At 35.3% G+C, this 18,314-nt stretch overlaps 1 protein-coding gene across 1 annotated transcript in view; it reads left to right on the top strand.

The window, feature by feature from the left end:
- Positions 1–18,314, top strand: part of AUH (AU RNA binding methylglutaconyl-CoA hydratase) — a 114,408-nt gene that overhangs the window by 42,006 nt on the left and 54,088 nt on the right. Inside the window, exons 5-6 of the mRNA XM_035895027.1 lie at positions 9,479–9,571; positions 10,493–10,549. Of these exons, the coding sequence (XP_035750920.1) occupies positions 9,479–9,571; positions 10,493–10,549 (150 nt within the window). The remainder of the gene's footprint in view (positions 1–9,478; positions 9,572–10,492; positions 10,550–18,314) is intronic.

Genomic DNA, 18,314 nt, shown 5'->3' with positions numbered 1-18,314 from the left:
GGTATTCAAAGGGCACCGACTCCTGGCATAGTATCAAAAGAATTATGCTGCTCTTCTATCGAAGAAGTCCTAGGCTCATTGCTTGGGCCCAGCATTAAGGCTTTGACTTCAGAATAGCATGTTGAAGTCTTGTATTGGACACAGCTTTTGCCTAGGTATGCACTGCTTTGATGGTATTACTGAGCTAGTTTATAAAAAAAAATTTTTATGCTTATTGTGAAACACTAAGGAGTGTTCCCTCAGTGAATGAGATGGCTGAAACTGTTACTTAATATATTAAGCTAATTTAGATATAAAGATATTTTAGCACTAGACTGGGGAATGTAGGTGTATGGAATACTGCTGAAAATAGATACTGGGGAAAAATTCTAGAAATGTTCAGCTACAATAGTCACAGTCTATGAGAATTTCTTTGTATTGTGTCAAGCAAGAATGCTACTGGTACTAGAGTAAGTGTTATCTTCATACTGTAAATCAAACAAGTAGACAATAAAGAAATGAAAAACTTGTCCCATTGGATTCTCTTAGCTATTAGAGATTATAATTGTGCTGTTATTTGTGTGCTCTCTAAGAAAGAAAAAAACTGACATAGAAGACATTCTAATGTGAAAATGTAACTGAAATAGTTTATCCATGGCATTATCCTTTTGTTTCGTAAATTCAGTGCTTGAATACGTGCTATGCTATTTGTTTGAGTAATGAGTTCTTAAATGTACTTAGTAAGGATAAGAAATATGAGAAATAATTTTAATTCTTCTGATACCCAAAGCTTATCTTCATTTGCACAGAAAGTAGATTCTGTCATCTAGGGTTTACTTCATTATTGTTTTACTGAGGGCAGAATAAGACTATGAGAAGAAACATTAGTAAACATGAAGAAACTGAGGAATCTATTTATCACACTGAAGTGTATCACTGAAGATGAACGAAATATCCAAAGTATTTTATATAGTACAAAAAGAGAACGAGGGGAGAGTTGGCTACAGAACACTGTAGCTAAAGAGTTTGATTAAAGCATCTCTCTCATTCCCATTAGTCTTTCAGCTTTTGCTCCTAGTATCAAGAATGTCAAACACACTGTCCCTATTACCTGTCACCTGTCAATAATAAGGTACCAAACAGACAATTTTAAAATTAAGAACATAATATTTCTATATTAAGTATTTTTCGTCAATTAAAAATATTTTTTCCAGGAAATTCGTAAGAGTGAGTGATCATTGGAGGAAACAAGGAAGTTAATGGGATTGAGGGAGATGCCTTCAGAAAACCCTTTAGCTACTATCGTAATAAAGGGAAGATAAACTTTACTAATATCTCTTACTTAATAATGAACGGTAAGCAATGTGCAGTAGCAGTAACCATTTTCATTAAAAAGCAAAATTTCTCTAAGTACTAAATAATTTTTTTTTATCTAGTTCTTTCTTGCTACCGATTGTCTGCCTGAACTTTGAAGGCATTAAAGCAAAGATAATAACGGTCAAATCATAGAATCATAGAATTGTTTAGGTTGGAAAAGACCTTTAAGATCATCAAGTCCAACTGTTAACCCAACACTGCCATCCCACCACTAAACCATGTATCTATTAGTAGTAGCAGTCTATTAAACTTCTTATCTGAAGCATAGGAATTAGAAGGTAGCTAAAAGCCTTTCATGGCTCTAAGTAGCAAATGTCTGGAAAAGAATTGTGTGAATCCAATGCACATGTAGACCACTGAGACTTAAAAGAGCAGTCTTTTTTTTGCAGATGGAGATAATTTTAAAACATATGTAAATATATACGTTACTTTGAGTAACCACTTTTTCATTCTTTTTGCAATTTTGACAGTAAAGCTTTGTAGCATTTCATTACTTGCCTTGCACAAAACCAGTTTGACCAATCTTTTTTTGCCTTTAAGTTCAAATAGAAAGATTTGACAGTCTCAGCCACTTTTGCACGTTGCTGCATATATTGGTTGGTTTTCATAGTGTTATAGAATGAATGAAAGTGCTTTCTGAGGTATTTGGTTTCTGTTAGCTTTTTTCCCCATAGAAAGGCCTTTTTTGATGGCGGTGCTTGCAGTTGAAAATGCAACCAAACTTTTGCGGTCACTGACTTGATGACAGATTTTACAAGGCAAGGTGAATGCCTGAAACACAACTGACATTGCTCTCTTAAGTGCAAAGCTTGTATGCCATCTTAATGTTACTACTTTTCTTCAGGAAAAGATCCCAAAAGATGAAATCAAGATACAGAATTGCAATTATTTTTCTGATTTCCTATGACATAAATCAACTTCTGTGAAAGTGTAATTTTGTGATTGAAATGTTCCTAAGATAAAGAATATTTCAGTTAACCATGATTGCCCGGAGACTGCCTCTACTTGCCACTCCAGGTGCATAGTTTATGCCCTTTTATTTTTTTTAAGGGGAAAATCTTAATTTTACGCTCAAGAGCAACATCACCAAGAGAGATCAAAAATCTGTGTAGTGAACAGGTGGAATTCTGTTTGGAGTTGCAAGATATGAATATTTAGGCATAAACTTAATCATTTTAAAAACAAATTAAAAATCCATTCCCAGTTATTATAGCAAGATAGTATGTACTTTTAAATTATCACTAATGCTGATTCAACATTCCTATCTGCATCTGTGGCCTTTTGAAAACTCTTTCCTAACTTGTAACCAGAAAACTTGCAGATCTTGGGTTAGTAAAGATCTCGAACCGAATCTTTCTTTCAATGTTGTTGGTGTAGGAATCAGCCCATAGACTTGGCAGTATCATGTATTTTTAAACTATTGTTGGTTGAAATATTCACTGAATAGGATGTAGAAAAGTAGACTGTATTGTAATAATAAACCCCAAATTTATTTTTCTTTATTTGACATTTTCACTCTCTGATGTGACTTCTGTTTACTCTTTCTTGCTTTCCTAATGGCTGACCCATCAATTATGGAATCTACAAATACATGTTTAGTTGTGTTTAGATATTTTGGACTGGAGCATCTCTTACGAGAAAAGGCTGAGCAAGCTAGGGCTCTTCAGCCTGAAGAAGAGAAGGCTCAGAAGGTAATCTCATCAGTATATATAAATACCTAAAGGGAAGTGTGTTAAGAAGTTGAAGCTAGGCTATCTCCAGTGACAGGACCAGAGGCAATGGGCACAAACTGGAACACAGGAGGTTCCTCCTGAACATCAGGAAACATTTATTTACTGTGAGAGTGACCCAGCACTGGCCCACGTGGAGTCTCCCTCCTTGGAGGTCTTCAGAAGTCATCTCAATGTGAGCTTGAGCATCTTGCTCCAGGTTACACTGCTTAAGCAGGGTTGGACAAGGTGACCGCCAGAGGTCTCTTCCAGCCTCAGTGACTGTGATTTAAAAGTTTCTCACGTGCTGCAGGCATATGTAAGCAGATATTTGCCACTCTTTCTTAATCTGCTTGACTTAGAAAATGAATAGTTGAAGTTCTCAATTTATAGCATACTTTCCTCCAGTAATCCTTGTAATACTCACAGTATGCAGGATATTTTTAGACAATTCATCCTCCTTGCTTTATGTTTTATGAAATCCATTATTCAAAAGGAAAAATGAGCTGCTAGAAATGCCCCCTGAAGTTGCTTGTCCTAATAAGCTGTGCTCTAATTAAAAATATTTGTCAAATAATCAGAAATGCACATGTGGAATAACTAGCTTGGACAAGCTATTTCTCCATTCTGTGGGAACTCAGTTGTGCTGTCAGGTAAATTGGATTTCTCTTGCTACTTCCGTCTTAGTTGGAGACTCAGTTTTTGAGGGAAATAGAGTACTCTCACTACTTTTTTTGTAGTCAGTGCTGGGAAACAAGAGTTCTTCTTAGACCATTGACTGTTGATAAAGACAAGTCAGCCTTATGAATCTGGTTCAGTAGGTGCTAGTCACCAGCTTCTGATTTACATCTGAATAACTTCTTTCTGAAGATTGATTGCCAGAGGTCACTGAAGTAAGAAGAGAGATGAACAATAAGGACTTTTTTCAACATTGTCCAGGTATAGGAGGAAAACAGAGGAATAGCAAGGGGAGTCAAGGTGACTGTCTTTCATTTTAGTGTTTCATATTGGATGCTTGAAAAGGCATGCTTTAGAATGGGGCTTCATTTTAATGTTCCTAAATACCATATTCTGACTGCTGTGGTTAGTTGAATTGAAAATACTTGTCCTAATCTGTAAAAGAGTACTTCAAAAATAGAAGTTAATTATATCTAAGGGACCACATATAATTTCTGCATTGTTAGGGATTGAATGGGCTTCCATGGGGGATTTTTTTTTTTTCTGATTCACAGGAATCATGAACTGCAATTGTTGCTGTAGTAACAGTGCAGACCTTTTCTTTAAGTTGAACTGATTCTAAGTCGGCTGGACTTCCAGTTCTTTAATGATGGCTCCTAGATCCTAGCTATAGGAAGGAATAATACAGGTGTTCTTCAGGTTGATTGTTTGAAAATGCTGTCAAGCTGCAAATATATGGTTCTTATAGAAAGCTCATTGTCACGTGAACAGCCTAGATCTCAAAATTTTGTCCCTATCTGAAGAATGTTTTTTGTTGTAAGAATATGCAGTACAGCTGCTAACAGAAAATACTACAGGTATAAATCTAGTAAGCAAGGAAGCTACTCTAAGGAAGTTGGTCTCTTTGGATTTGATACATTCTAAATCACTAACTCTTTTTTTCTGAGTGTCATGCATTTTAAGTTAATCAGTCTGGAAAAGTTGATGTAGCTTGACCAGGAACACAAATCACAAAATCTGAAATTCTGGATAACCATATTATTCTTCCTCTGCCCATTCTCAGTAAGGGACTAGTAATAGTGATAGGTTTACCTTTGAGCGCTTGGACACTGTCTAAAGAATGTGTTTGTTGCCTATTTTGTAAATCTACTGTATGTGATGTTTCATAAAAGCAAGACTACTTTAATGTATAAACTGTTGCCATTTTGGTTTTACTGTATTTATTTATTCATTCTTCATAGTTCTTTCTTCCTCAACATCTGCAGAAAGTAGATTTTTCCTAGTTAATCAGACCATTTCATTGTCTGTCAATAGTGAGAAAGTGAGATTGTTCAGAAATAGAAAAAGGCTGCTTGATACTTTCTTAGTAAGTATCAAGTGTAATCCAGTTTTCTTGCAGATCCTATTTTGTGTCTGTAATTTTGTAAGAACTTTTTACATGAATTAGTCAGAGGACTAAGTAGTCATGTACGATTCGGGTCAATAGAATCCAGGCAACTTCTACTTTCTATTTGGGGAATGTCACTATCCACAGTAAATGAATCAGCTCTGTGGGCTTTGTGACACACACCTGAGAAACTGTTTCTTGGCTGAATCAACCAGACTTGGTGCCTGTATTCATATGCTGGTCTTTCATTCGTCATATAATCACCTCTAAGCAGAAAGGAAATCCCCTGTTAGTCACCAGCAGTGGACATCAAGTGGAAAGTCACTTAAAGATGAAATAACAATTACCTGCTTCAAAATAGTTGTGATTCTTGGAGATTTCTTCCCGCACATTACATATGTTTTTATGTGCTTAAATGCAAAGTCCTCCTGTGACATTATGTACTGGTGACAAAATTGTGGGAGAGTTTAGTTTACTCTTCCCGATGTCTTTCAGTAATAGAAAGTCACAGGAAAGCAGGAGGCATCCCAAGACTACAAGATGCTGCTGGTGAGTCTAATATAAAACTGTAAGTAATATATATGTTTACCAGGAATGCGTTCCTGAAGTTGAGCTGAAGATCCACAGTTACTACAGAGTAGGAAACAGGCCCATTTCTTTATCTTGCTGCATATGATCTTTTCTAACTTTTATTTGAGCTTTTTATGGTTTATTTGGCTTAACTAGCTTTATCATGTTGTTATGTTTAGTTTCTCTTACTGAAGTTTTTTGCATTCCATTAATTTCTTAGTTCTTTGGTTTACTGGTTGTTCACTCCACCTGTATCATGTCTTGAATGGCCAATAAACATCCTTTTATACAGGTTGTATCACCTTCTGTCCTAATAGATTATTCCGCAAATAACATAATGCATAGAAATCATGTATTCTCTGTATCTAAACTCTGTTTCTACTCCTGTCATCTCAAATACAGAAATGCATTTTTGCATTATATCTGTCTCTGTTGCTGATTTATCATTAACATATGCTGAAATGTGCCATTCTTTACTGTACATAGAACCTTTCTTTTCTGTAATATCATTAAGCATTGACCTTATATTAGGACATGATTATTGCCTTTTCCTTGGGACACTTGTTTGTTATGTGGAATGGAAGTGTATATATAGAATATGCAGCAAGTTTTACAATAGAATAGGTGTGTGAAGTAATCCTTTATGAATTCAATGTATGAACTGGCTTATTATTTAGTGTCCTTCATATTCCACACGGATGTACTACAGTAGTTCAGTGCAATTGTCTGACTACAGTTCAATAATGCTTGTTACTTGGTCTTTTTTTAACTACTTCTAACAACATTAATCTGTGTATATACATGGTCTACTCTTGTCTATATGTTGTACACTCTAATTTAGTTTAATTATTTTGTTTCTTTTATATATATTTCTAATTTCTTTTGTGGACTTTACTATGCAGCTCATGGTTGCACATTGATAAACCTGTATCAGATATAGAATCTAACACTAATGATTAGTAGTACAACAACTGCCTGAAATTTATATCTGTTATTTACAGCGTGATAAAGACATGGAGTGCTAGAGAATAAAACCGCTGGGTTTCTTGACAAAGAAAAAATTACGGGTTTTTTCTATAACTCACAGCAAATGAGCCTTGCTATGTAGAATCATTGTGGAGGTTGACCTGCCTATTTATGTAATTTATTCTTCTTAAAATTACATACAACTCAGTTAAGTCTACAAGGCATGATTTGTCAAACACCATCTCTGTTTTTGTTATGAGCTGAACAGTTTTGGCAGTTGTGTATTAAGATTATGCAGATAAACATGAACAAGTGCATCTTGTGCTACAAAATATGAATATTCCAAGAAGCTTTACCCTTGGTAAAAAGTTTTAGTGATGTAGAGACTCAGTTTACAATCCAGAGCAATTACTAATTTATTTCTGCATTGCTTTTTCTGATGCTTCACAAGAACATGCTAAAAGGATTAGTTTGTTCAACTCTTTTGATAGGTATGCACAAAAATACAAAATTTTGCCCTTCATTCATTGTCAACTTCCATGTCAGGTGATCCTTTAAAATGAATATACTTATGAAGTGATGATTCTAATGTATGGTATCAAACTGCTTTTTCTCCCTTTGAATGATGAATTTTAGTATTTCTTGATAGGAATGCTGGCTGTAATTATTGAAATGAAGCTGTTGTATAATACTCTTTTATAAGATTCATTTCCATGTGTAATAGTCTGCTTGAATTGTACCATAGCTAAATCTGGAAGTTACTTATCCTAGAGAAAGTAGCCTGCCTCGGAGTACTGCAAAAGTTGTGTAAAGAGTGCTCCAGATACTGCTTGCCAGTCTCTGAGAACATACGTGTGGGCAGTAACTGCTGGAAACTACCGTTAATAGTGACCATTCCTTCGCGTTCAGGTAAATGATTTTTCATTTACCTATGGCAAAAGCAGATTCCTTTAAGAGAAATGCTGGCTTTATCAGCCCTGACCTTGGATTGCAAGACTGTTTGGTAAATTAGCTATGGTGACAAGGTTATGAGTTTTTGGTCAGCAACCTGGCCCTGCTGGAAATGAGAATTGCCTTCTCTTCTTGCCTTCCCGTATAACTAAGGAAAAGTTAATAGAGAAAAAGCAGATTTTAGTCCTATTCCTCTGTCTCCTACGCCTTCTGTGGTGGATGGCAAATATAATGGATACCTTGGGCTCTTCTAAATAACTGCAAGTGCTTGATGTTGCAGTTAGTAATCAGTAGTCTCTTTTGACATTGGAATTGATTCAGATAATCACTTTTAATCATGATCTAAACCAGCAGCAAGGGACTTTGATTTAAAGCATCTGTTACAATCTTGAAAAGCATTGGTAAATTTTTGTTCTTTTCTTAAAGACAATTGGATTTTTAATAGTTGTTAATCGTAAAAGGATGTAGATTTGTAGCTAAAAATAGCCTTTCATTTAATTTGATATTTTGTTTTGTTACTTAGTGAGAGACTACCTGCTTGTATACAGGTTTATTCATGCTGACATACATTAAAATTTACTTGATTTTTTTTTAAAAAACTGAAGTTATCTGAAGTGTATTTGTCAGAAAGGAAAAAGGTAAGCTAGGTAGCACAACTTATAAATCTAGAACTAACTAGTTCACTAAAGAAAGGAAGTTTCTGTTTTAATTTATTTTTAATTAATACATTAAATTATAATTTTTGGTCACATTATCCTTCTAGATTTTAAAAGGACAGAGCATTCTCTCACACTTCATTTTCATTTATATTTTTGCAGCAGGTTTTTTTCAATTTCCAACTAAGACTGAATGAATTGGTCATTGAATTCAAGTAGCAGAAACATTAAAACAAAGAAAATATTTATTTAACATCTGCAGAAAAAACGTGCTGTCAAGAGTTGGTTTAACATTTCAACAAGCTGTACACCCAAGTATTCAGCTAATGAATTGCTTTTGACTATCTTTGAAACTGTAGTAGCAGAAATGTACTACTGAAATACTGTTTGAGTATGGTTTAAAATTATTGATAGCTTGTGGTAAATGCTATGTTAAATATAATTAAAGCTGTAATATACAGGTTTATTTCTCAAATAGAAAATACATTTTTCATCAAACTTCGAGTTCATGGTGAAGAGGGAAGCTCTCTTAAGCTTATTGGAGGTGAAGAGCAGTATTTTAAGCTGAATGTTTAAATTACTTCCCCATGTCAGAACACTGATAATAAATTAAATACAAACTATGCCATGGTCACACAGGCCTCTGGAGCCCTGCTACCTGTCATATGTACTGGCAGCATGTCCATCTGTTTACCAGACTGAAAACTTTCCCACGTCCCATGAAGCTGTCAGCTGCTGCTTTACAGGAGAAAAGGGGCAATAGTGGTGACCACACTACGTCTGGGAATATTAAGACACAGAGAGCTTCCAGCTTCCATCACAGATGATTATGATAAGATTAATAAAATACAGATAAGACATCTGTATTTCAGCTGGGACTGTTTATGTATGTGCCTTTTTTTAAGCATTCCTGTTTTATTGTTTGTCTCGCTCTGCTATGTATGTTTTTGGAGTTTGCTATTCAGACTTGTCAAAAGCGAGCAGAAGCTGGAGAAAAAGGCTTGCAAACATATTCAGCCACAGACTGATTAGAGGGAGGGTCATTTTTCTGCCAAAGTGTTGCTGAGCAGTCAGGTTTTAGACCCACTTTTTCTTATGAAACTTTTTTCCCATAGTGTGACTGTACTTTGAACAAAAGGTAATGAAGTGGTGTTTCAGAGATGTTCTTTATGATGCTGGTGTTAAACGGTGCTTTTCTTTTTCAGCTAATCTGCCTGTACCTACTATTGCTGCAATAGATGGAACTGCGTTAGGTGGTGGCCTAGAACTTGCATTAGCTTGTGATATAAGAGTGGCAGGTAGGTCTGAATCCTGCTTATAGTTCATAGGTTTATTAGTGTTGCAGATGACTTGACTAATTCTTGTTTTGGCAACAATCTTATAAACTTAGTTTGTCTTTGATGTTGTTTATAACCAATTATTTTAAAGGGATTTAGCAGAAACCTGTTTAAGTACTTGCTAATGTTTAATTTCGAATAACTTACCACTGATAGCTCGATCGTTTTTGTTACATGTTTTATTTTATTCTTATGACCTTCATTTTATCAGTATTGCCAGAAGGGTTATGTAGTTGTTTTGATATTTTACTTAGTAACTAAAGTATTCTCCTTTATTTGAAGTGTTCTAGATCAAGATTTGATTTTATCTAAGAGGTTGCACGGAAAAAACAGAAGTTGTTAGTGAGAGTATTATTACACAAGCAATTAAGCTGTTATAAGAGAAAAGTGACAACAGTACTTGAAAAGAGGAACCTTGACCTATCCAGCTGTCAGAATTGTAAAGCCATTTGTTGGAAATTAAATGGAAAATTTGTCCTGAACAGTTGCCAGTAACTTAGGGTATATAAAGCTCTTTGACCCTTAGAGAATTCAAAATAATCAGATACAAAATTCTACTGCATTTTAAGATGTTAAATAATAACAGTCTTTTTCTTCTAGTATTTTTCATTTTGCTAAGTCTCTGTTACTCACTGTAGTTGCTTACTTGCTATGTGAAAATTTATAAGGTACAGAACTTGATGGAAGTAGTTGGATGTTTTACTGAAGGCAGATCAGTTTAATCTATTTGAAGATTTTCATAAACAAATGTTTTTTAAATTATTTATTGTTCTTTTTGAAGGAAAAGTAAAAAATTAACAAACTTGTAGGTCATTATTACGTATTTGCAAAGTTTTCTTCCTATAGTTCATAGTAAGAACTCATTTACATTCTGTTTTTTAGCCTCTTCTGCTAAAATGGGCCTAGTTGAAACAAAGCTGGCAATCATTCCAGGTGCAGGTATGAATGTTTTGCTTTTGTTACCATGGATAAATAAATAGCACATGCTCTTGATATTTGATTTTAGATTGTTGTGTATGAATCTCTGCTTACTTTTATATTTCTGTTAGGATCAGGGCATGTTTTAAAGCTTATTGCTCATAATACTTACTAAAAATTAATAAAAAAAGTGTATTTCATATTTTTAGGGAGTAGCATTTGCATATTATCTTTTTAATCAAAGTCTTCATTAACTGAGTCAGTATTGTGTTATTCCGTAAATGACATTTGATGTCTTGAACTGAAGACTAAATAATTTTGCTAAGGATCAGACTAGGAAAAAAGATAGAATTAGCTGTCAGTGTACAAAACTGGTAGTTTAGACAATGGTCCACTTTTACATAAAGTCTGGTACATTAGGATTCAAATTCTGTTTTCATGCTGCTTGTAAATTGGTTGTAAAGAGTTTAAAAACTGAAAGTGTGGCTGTGGATAGATCTTTCGTCTTACCAATGTTTGGGGTGAAAAAGCTCTTTTCTATTTGGAAGGCAAATTGACTGGCTTTTCTTGGGTTCAAGGTGAATGAAAATTTATAATGAATAATGTCCGAGGAGGTCTCTGTGTTGTGAAACCTTTGGGTTTTATTTTATGGATAAACCATTGTCACTTGAATTAAGATATCTACCTTTCTGGGGAAAGGGCAATAACTTGAATACAGGAGCATCCTTGTGACCCCCACCTAGCTTTGGCCTTCATTTCTGGAAGTTCTGGAGAACTTTATAACCTTTCTTTGCCCCTATTTTCTTTCTGATGGTGGAACTTACTTTGAAAGCACTGTATCCGATTTTAATGGATAACATTGCAGCTCATATAGAGAGGACAGTTAGAACTACCATAATGGGAGCACTGGTATGAACTTTGTGTAAGAAACTGTCCCATCCTATCACTAATCTAGACAATTACTGTACAACTTGAAATGCTTTATTATTGTGGTTACTGTTGAGTTGTGATTTCAGTCAATACTTTCCATCTCTTTCTGTGGTCAGAGCTATATTTTATGTAAGGAAAACTGAGTTACGATGACTGGTCTCTTTAGCAGTGGATAAAGATAATAATGTACATGATTTTAAGGTTGTATTTCCTTCTGGTGGTGTTCTCATGAAATAATGCGCCTTCACAATAAATCCTGGTGAAGAAAAAGACAGAAAATGATGTAGTTTATCTCTGTTGGCAATTTTTTCCCCTTTGTCCTTCCATTCCATCCTCTCCTAAGGAATTCTGCAGGACAGTATTGGAGACATAATCTCCAGTTCAAGAAAGTCAGGTAAAGTTCTCCATATATTCTCAGTATTCAACTTAATTAGGTTGTCTCACGTTTCCTTGTCTTCAGTTAGTTATAGATGTTTCAAACTTAATGCTTTCAACTTAAAACGCTAGGTGACTGACTCATTAGAGTTTCATTGAGAATGTTTTATTGCTATTCAAAGACCAAGGTTTGAAAAATATTTTATTTTTTCTCATTCTAAAATAATGATTTGGGCATACGTCTTCAGCTCCTTGAAAATATGACAGATTTCACTATGTTGCAATGCCTTTTAAACTTAAATTCATCACTGAACATACCCCAGAATGTTTTTTTCCCTATTCCTATCAGCCTTTCTGGAGACTAGTTTTGCTGAGTGTATTCAAGCTTATCAGAACTTTTTCCTGATCAGCTTGTACTTGCACGAATCCTATTGAGCAATGACAGACAATGTTTCAGCCCTTTTTGGGTCCTGTCATCCAAATAGTAACTGATCATGCTTTGTGTCATCACAAAGTGAAGAATGAGGAAAGGAATTCTGCATATGTCGTTTAGATAGAGAAGCTAGATATGCCCACTTGAACCACAGGTTTCATGGGTTAATGGAATATTTTCTTATATTGCTTACTTCAAGCTGCTCTGAGCCAAAGCAGGACTGGGCAATGGAGCCAAAAAGAGAGCTGTAGCCATTAAGAGGCCTCAATAGGTTTCTGCTGCAATCTAGTACATCTGAAACATGCTGACAAAATGTCTTGGTTCTTCAAAGTAGGTCCCTACAGCATGGCAGGCTACTACTGTTTTTATTCTGCTCCATCAGCTGCCATGAGTATATTATAGATGTAAAGATTTTAACTTGGGTGATAATTAACATGGGTGTTTGAGGCTGTATGAAAAAAATCTTAATTTTCTATTTGCTTTTCTTAAAACCACAGGAAGTTACACTCAAAAAGCTATGTTGGAAGAATGTTACTGGGACTTAGTGATATTAAAATACAGATTCAGGGCAGATCAGCTATGATATTTTGGACCTTGTTTTATGTTAAGTTTCATTCCATCCTGTTTTGGAATGTGGTCGTCAAAAGACCCAATCAGCTGCTGTCTAGTGACCAATCAGTTTTAATACAAATTTCCTACGTGCAAGTAATTTTGCTTTTGAATATGCACAGAAGTACTGCAACCTTCTAAAGGCTAAGGTTGAACACCAGTTAGCTGAATCCTGGTTACTATACCAAAATGTATTGTTCCTTCTAAGTCTGCTGAGGGTCTCAACCAAGTGGGCGTTTCTAGAGTGTGCCGAATCTTTGGTAGCGAGTTGAGTGTCCTCAGGAAATTCATCCATGGCAAGCAGGAGAGCAAGTCCCAGGGAGGTGACAGCAGTGCCTCCTTTTACACAGTAGCTTTGTGCACGGACCAGCTGCTCAGGTTGTGAGGGAGGGGGCTTGAGTCTTCTGCCTCTGGAAATTTAAATGCAGTTCTCTCCACAATTCAGAAAGCCTTGGCTGCCAGACTGTGAGCTAGGGAAAGGAGAAAAATCTGCCAATTTTTCCTCTTCAGTACATCCCACTGTCTAGTAAAGAAGTCAAGATTCAAAGAACTAGAGGAAGTGTGTAACAGAGAAACTGGCTTGGTAACTCAGTGCTGGGGAACTTACTTGAGAATGAATATTGATGAGTTTTGTTTTCTAAAGAAAGTCTGCCAATCACTATTCATTGCACAACACACATATATATCAGGCTATTTGTCTCTTCATCCCCTCTCCTCCGCACTTTTCTTCCCTGTGAACTTGGGTCTGTTGGCCAGTTGTGGTCTAATTTGACGACAGCGCAGTGGTTGCAATAGTAAGAGAGTTCCTAGAATTTTATTTAAAGTAGGTGGCCAGATAAAGGGAAAATTCTGTTGTCCTCAGATGAAAAGTCTCAGCACAAACTAACCTGTTCTTGGACATGAAAGAATGGGCACAGGAGGGAGGCATTGTGGATGTCCTAGCTGTGGGAAATGTTTCACAGTTGGAATACTCCTCTCACTGGACAGCAGTGAGTTTGTATGAGACAGGATTTCATAGAAAACAAGACTTTGTTAGCTCTGTGGTTTAAGGAGATGCTTGTTAATCAGCCAGAGTGGCTTTTCTCAAAGCTGTTCATTGCTAAAAGGAGCCAATTTTTTGGATCTCTTAGTCAAAATGCTGTTTAAACAACTTACTTTCTGTGTAACTGTAGTCTGTGCAGAACTCAGCATAATGTAGGAAGAGTCTCTTTTACACAAAAATCATGTTCCTTCTCTTTGTTGGTATTTCTCAAACTGAAGTAAAAAGAAAGCAAGCCTCTTTCATTAATTGAATGTAGTTTCTGGTGTCTCTCACCTTTCAAAGGAAGTGCTTCATGGTGACAAGTTTCTCCTTAGCTGAAAATGGTCTTTTGTAGCATTTGTATCTAAGTCCTTTGTTTTTCTGCTTTCTAACTTTTTAAAGCTATCTCCATCCATGATTTATTTCTGCTATTTATCTCTAGACTTTCACAATGGATGTCATATTGGACCTGCAATTGATAGATGATGCCTTGCTGGCAGATCTGCTTTTATTTGTTAGTACCTTATTTGTATACCACTCAGTAATAGATCTGTTATGAGAAGATAAAAATTCTTGTAAACAACATACATAAACTTTCTTATTTTGTTCATAGAATGGGATATGATTGGTTTGACAAGGGAAAATACCCTGTGATCATAAGTAGGAAAGACATGTATATGTAAAAAATAGTTTGGATTTTCTGTATGCAATTTTTTTCCATGAAAGTTTCATGTATAAAGCTGAGGCATTGGTGTACATCAACAATTATGTATCCACAAAAAAGACAAAATAAAATAATGGGACTTCATTGAAATTAATACACTCGTGTCGGCAGATAATTTGACCTGGCTAGATTAAAACTGTAGCTCCTGGCCTGCATACTTACAGCTATCACTCCTCTTTTTTGTTTTGTTTATGAAGACATTTTAATTAGCAAGCCTTCATTCAACTCATCAAAATAAATTTTGCTTTTGTTCTTCCCTGCTCCTCCCCCAAACCCCACTACTTCATGACAGAGCTGTCTTCCACTGTCTAAAGGTAAAATAAAAACCCAGCACATAATCCCTGGGATCATGCTTTCCTTGACAGCATTCAGTTTAAAAGTGTATTTTATCAAAAAGGCTTTAAAAAAAAAACAAACAAAAAACCAACACCCCCCCCCCAAACCCTCTGTTAAATCTTTAAAACAGTCTTTGTAAATAAGCTATGTCTTCTTTATGCATCTTAAAGTTTCTTTGAACCCTTTTTCCAAAGGTGGAACAGAAGCTTTGTTTCATAGGAGGCTGGACTGTTTTTTGGTTTTAAAGTACGTAGCAAGGGAGAGATTTATTGGCAGCATTTCTGGGTTCTCCTCTTTCCACTTTGGTAACAGTATTGTTTTGACTTTTTCTGAACTTTAAAATGTGTTTGGGGAAGTTATGGTACTTGTAGATTATAAGATTATAAAAGATGACAGAAGAACACACTGACAAATTAGGGTTTTTTGCATAGGAAGAAAATGAGCATAAGAATGAAAACTGGATTTAGGTGATCATTGCTTTCTTCTTTATGTCTTAAAGTATTTGTTGTTTGCTCTTAAGAACAACATGGAGGTCTCTGTTAAAGGATTTATTTTAAAGCTGAAAAAAAAATTTCTATTTTGGATGACAAAGATGTCAAGGGAATTTCCAGATGTGAAAAACTCATACAGAATGTGATCTTGCTAACAGCAGTAGTTGTACAATTCATCCAAGTGTAAAGGTTAAATAAAATATCAGGCATTTAAAGTTGAAATCTGATGCACCTTACAATATATTGTTAGCATATTCTTTAGATTTCTATACTTCAGTTTCAATAGTAGTAGCAATAATTGCATTTGACAAATACTGAAAAAATGGAAGCATCACCATTTGTGGTAGTGTCTGAGGTAAGTCTTGAAGGCTTCTGCACATTTAGTGTAGTTTTTCTGCATGTAGGTGCTACTTGCTAGTACATCATTGCAGAGATACTTAGAAAGAAAAATCTGCTTGTTTTGTATAACTTTATACATCTTTCCTGAGTAATCTCTACATCTCCATCCTATCTTTATTCCTGCCCTCACTAGCCTACTCTTGTCTTCTCTACTTTTTCCAGTCTCCCTGGTTCTTACATACACAGTTTTTCTCATTAGGTAGGAATACCAACTGAGTCCCCTTTCCTTTTTAAAGGTGACAACTGACTGGTTGGGAAAAAAACTCAAAGTGAAACAGTTAGCTTTGAGTTTGTTTCTTTTTTTTTCAGTTAGTCCATTAACTCTCTTGTGATTTCTCTTACTTCTCCTGTTCCTTTATCCCAGTCTTCTGTTGGATTTTTATTATTGTAAAGTTCCCACATTAAATACTGGTAGAAGGCAGTTTCAAGTAAGCTCCTGAATCAAAATCTTCAGCATTTCTTCAATATTGTTCTTGAAAAGTTTTACTGTGAAACAACCAAGAAGATGTACTTTCTTCTTCACCTTCCCTTACAATTAAGAATTTATTTTTTTTTTAACTGCGGTCTAACAGTGACTGCTGAGCATTTACAATCCTGTGATAATTTGGTACAGTAAAAACTCTAGTTACTCTAAGAACATTTATCTACTTTTCTTCAATCATCTGAAGTCTAGATAGCTTTATTTGCATTTTAATATTTTGTAATGTTTATTTTATGCGTTGTGTTAAATAAATGGCCTGAAGTAAAAAATTGCTAATAGTATAAAAAACAGATGTTTGAACATCCACTCTTTTCTCAAAGTAATTAAGAACAATATATAGAATGTTACTAGAGGGAGGTAAATTGGTTCTGCTTCTGTAAGTTAGGGAGAATTGTGGTTTGTACGTTTTCTTAAATAAAAATAAGCTGATTTTCATCAAATTACTCATTTTATCCTTGGCTTTATGATCAGTTGTAATGGTCATGATGTTGAGGCAAAACTTGAAATCATGTCATGCAATACTAACACTGCAAAAGATCCATACAAAAGCCTAATTTTTTATAAATTTTATTTATAGTCTCTCTGTATAAACAGAGCACTTTTGTGTATAAAGAGTACTTTGGAAGTACTAGCAACGTACAGCAGAAGAGAAGATGATAGTAGAACTCCATGTCATCAGAACTATCCCCTGTATCTACACGAAGCGTACAGCGTTTACCTTTACAGAGTGATCCACAGAACAATCTGTGCTTTTCCCTTTGCATGCTAGCCACAGAACTCTTTCCAAACCATATTAAAAACGCAACTAGTGCTTCCTACAGAAAAAGGAGGTATCCAAGGCTATCATCAGTGTCCCAAGTGGCTGCAGTTGTATAGAATGTTATTTAAAATGTCAAGTTCAGTGTAAGAAATTGACCGCTTCTGCCATTATAGTTGTTTCTGCTGGCAGAGATTGCAGAACACCTCTTCCTGACCTAAATTTGGAGGTGTCTTGTTTACAAATCAGAATTAACAGTCAGGTGTTTGAGAAATTTCAGTATCGTAAGGAGCAGCACTGCTTCCCTAACATACTATGTCTAGTTAAAGTTAGTCCTTTGATGCTGCAGAGGAAGGAGGAAATAAAATGAGGACGAAAGAAAGCCCCAAAAGCCAAGTTGAGCATTGCAGGAAGTGTAAGAGGAGAGAAAGGGAATTTCCTTGGTCTTGGAAATCAAAGCATGGAAGTTCTGAGACTATTATAATATCCCTATGGAGAGATCAAACCTTGGCAACAAACAATTATTGAATGTTCTTTAGACCTTTGTCATGTCTTGGGGGTATAAAAACATTGTTCTTTTTATCAATATTGAATTTTGGAGTAGTTTTTATTAAAATTCATTCTTACAACCTGAGTGATGTTATCAGTTGTTTTCCTTAGTCTCATAGGTATATAAGTACATTTGCTTTCATCAGTTTAAAATTTGTTTTGTGAGATTGATGGATTGCTCATTTTTGAATGACAGCCAGAAAAATGAAAAAAATGTAACAAACTGTTTGGTTCCTTCCATCCTTCTTAGATCATGTGGCTTTAAGCCCTGTTCAGGTACTTGTTTCACTAAGTGTGGGTTGTACTGTCACATTTGTATGTTTTCCAGACCATTTCTCTGCCATTGGTAACTAAGCAGTGAAGCTTTGAAAAAGAAAGCAAACCTGAACTTTGCCTTTGCAATTTGATTTTTTCACCATATATAGAATAGTATGACACTGAACAGAAGCTACGGTTTAGGCAGGTTGTAACAGTATGAATGGAATTCACAGTAGGTTGCACAGCACAGGTATTTGGGGTACTCAGGTGAAAAGGACATGGAGAGAATAAAGTAAATGGAAAAAAGAATGATCTAAAGTGCTGCTAGGTAAAAAACCCTTTATTTTTCTAAAGCCAGTTAAAATTTAAAATTATCTGTGTACACACTTGCAACTCAACAGGTGAACGAGTTTTATATTCACT

This window comes from Egretta garzetta, unplaced genomic scaffold (genome assembly GCF_000687185.1).
Source record: "Egretta garzetta isolate BGI_Z169 unplaced genomic scaffold, ASM68718v1 scaffold375, whole genome shotgun sequence".
Taxonomy (NCBI): Eukaryota; Metazoa; Chordata; class Aves; order Pelecaniformes; family Ardeidae; genus Egretta; species Egretta garzetta.
This window is presented reverse-complemented; position numbering and strand designations above follow the sequence as displayed.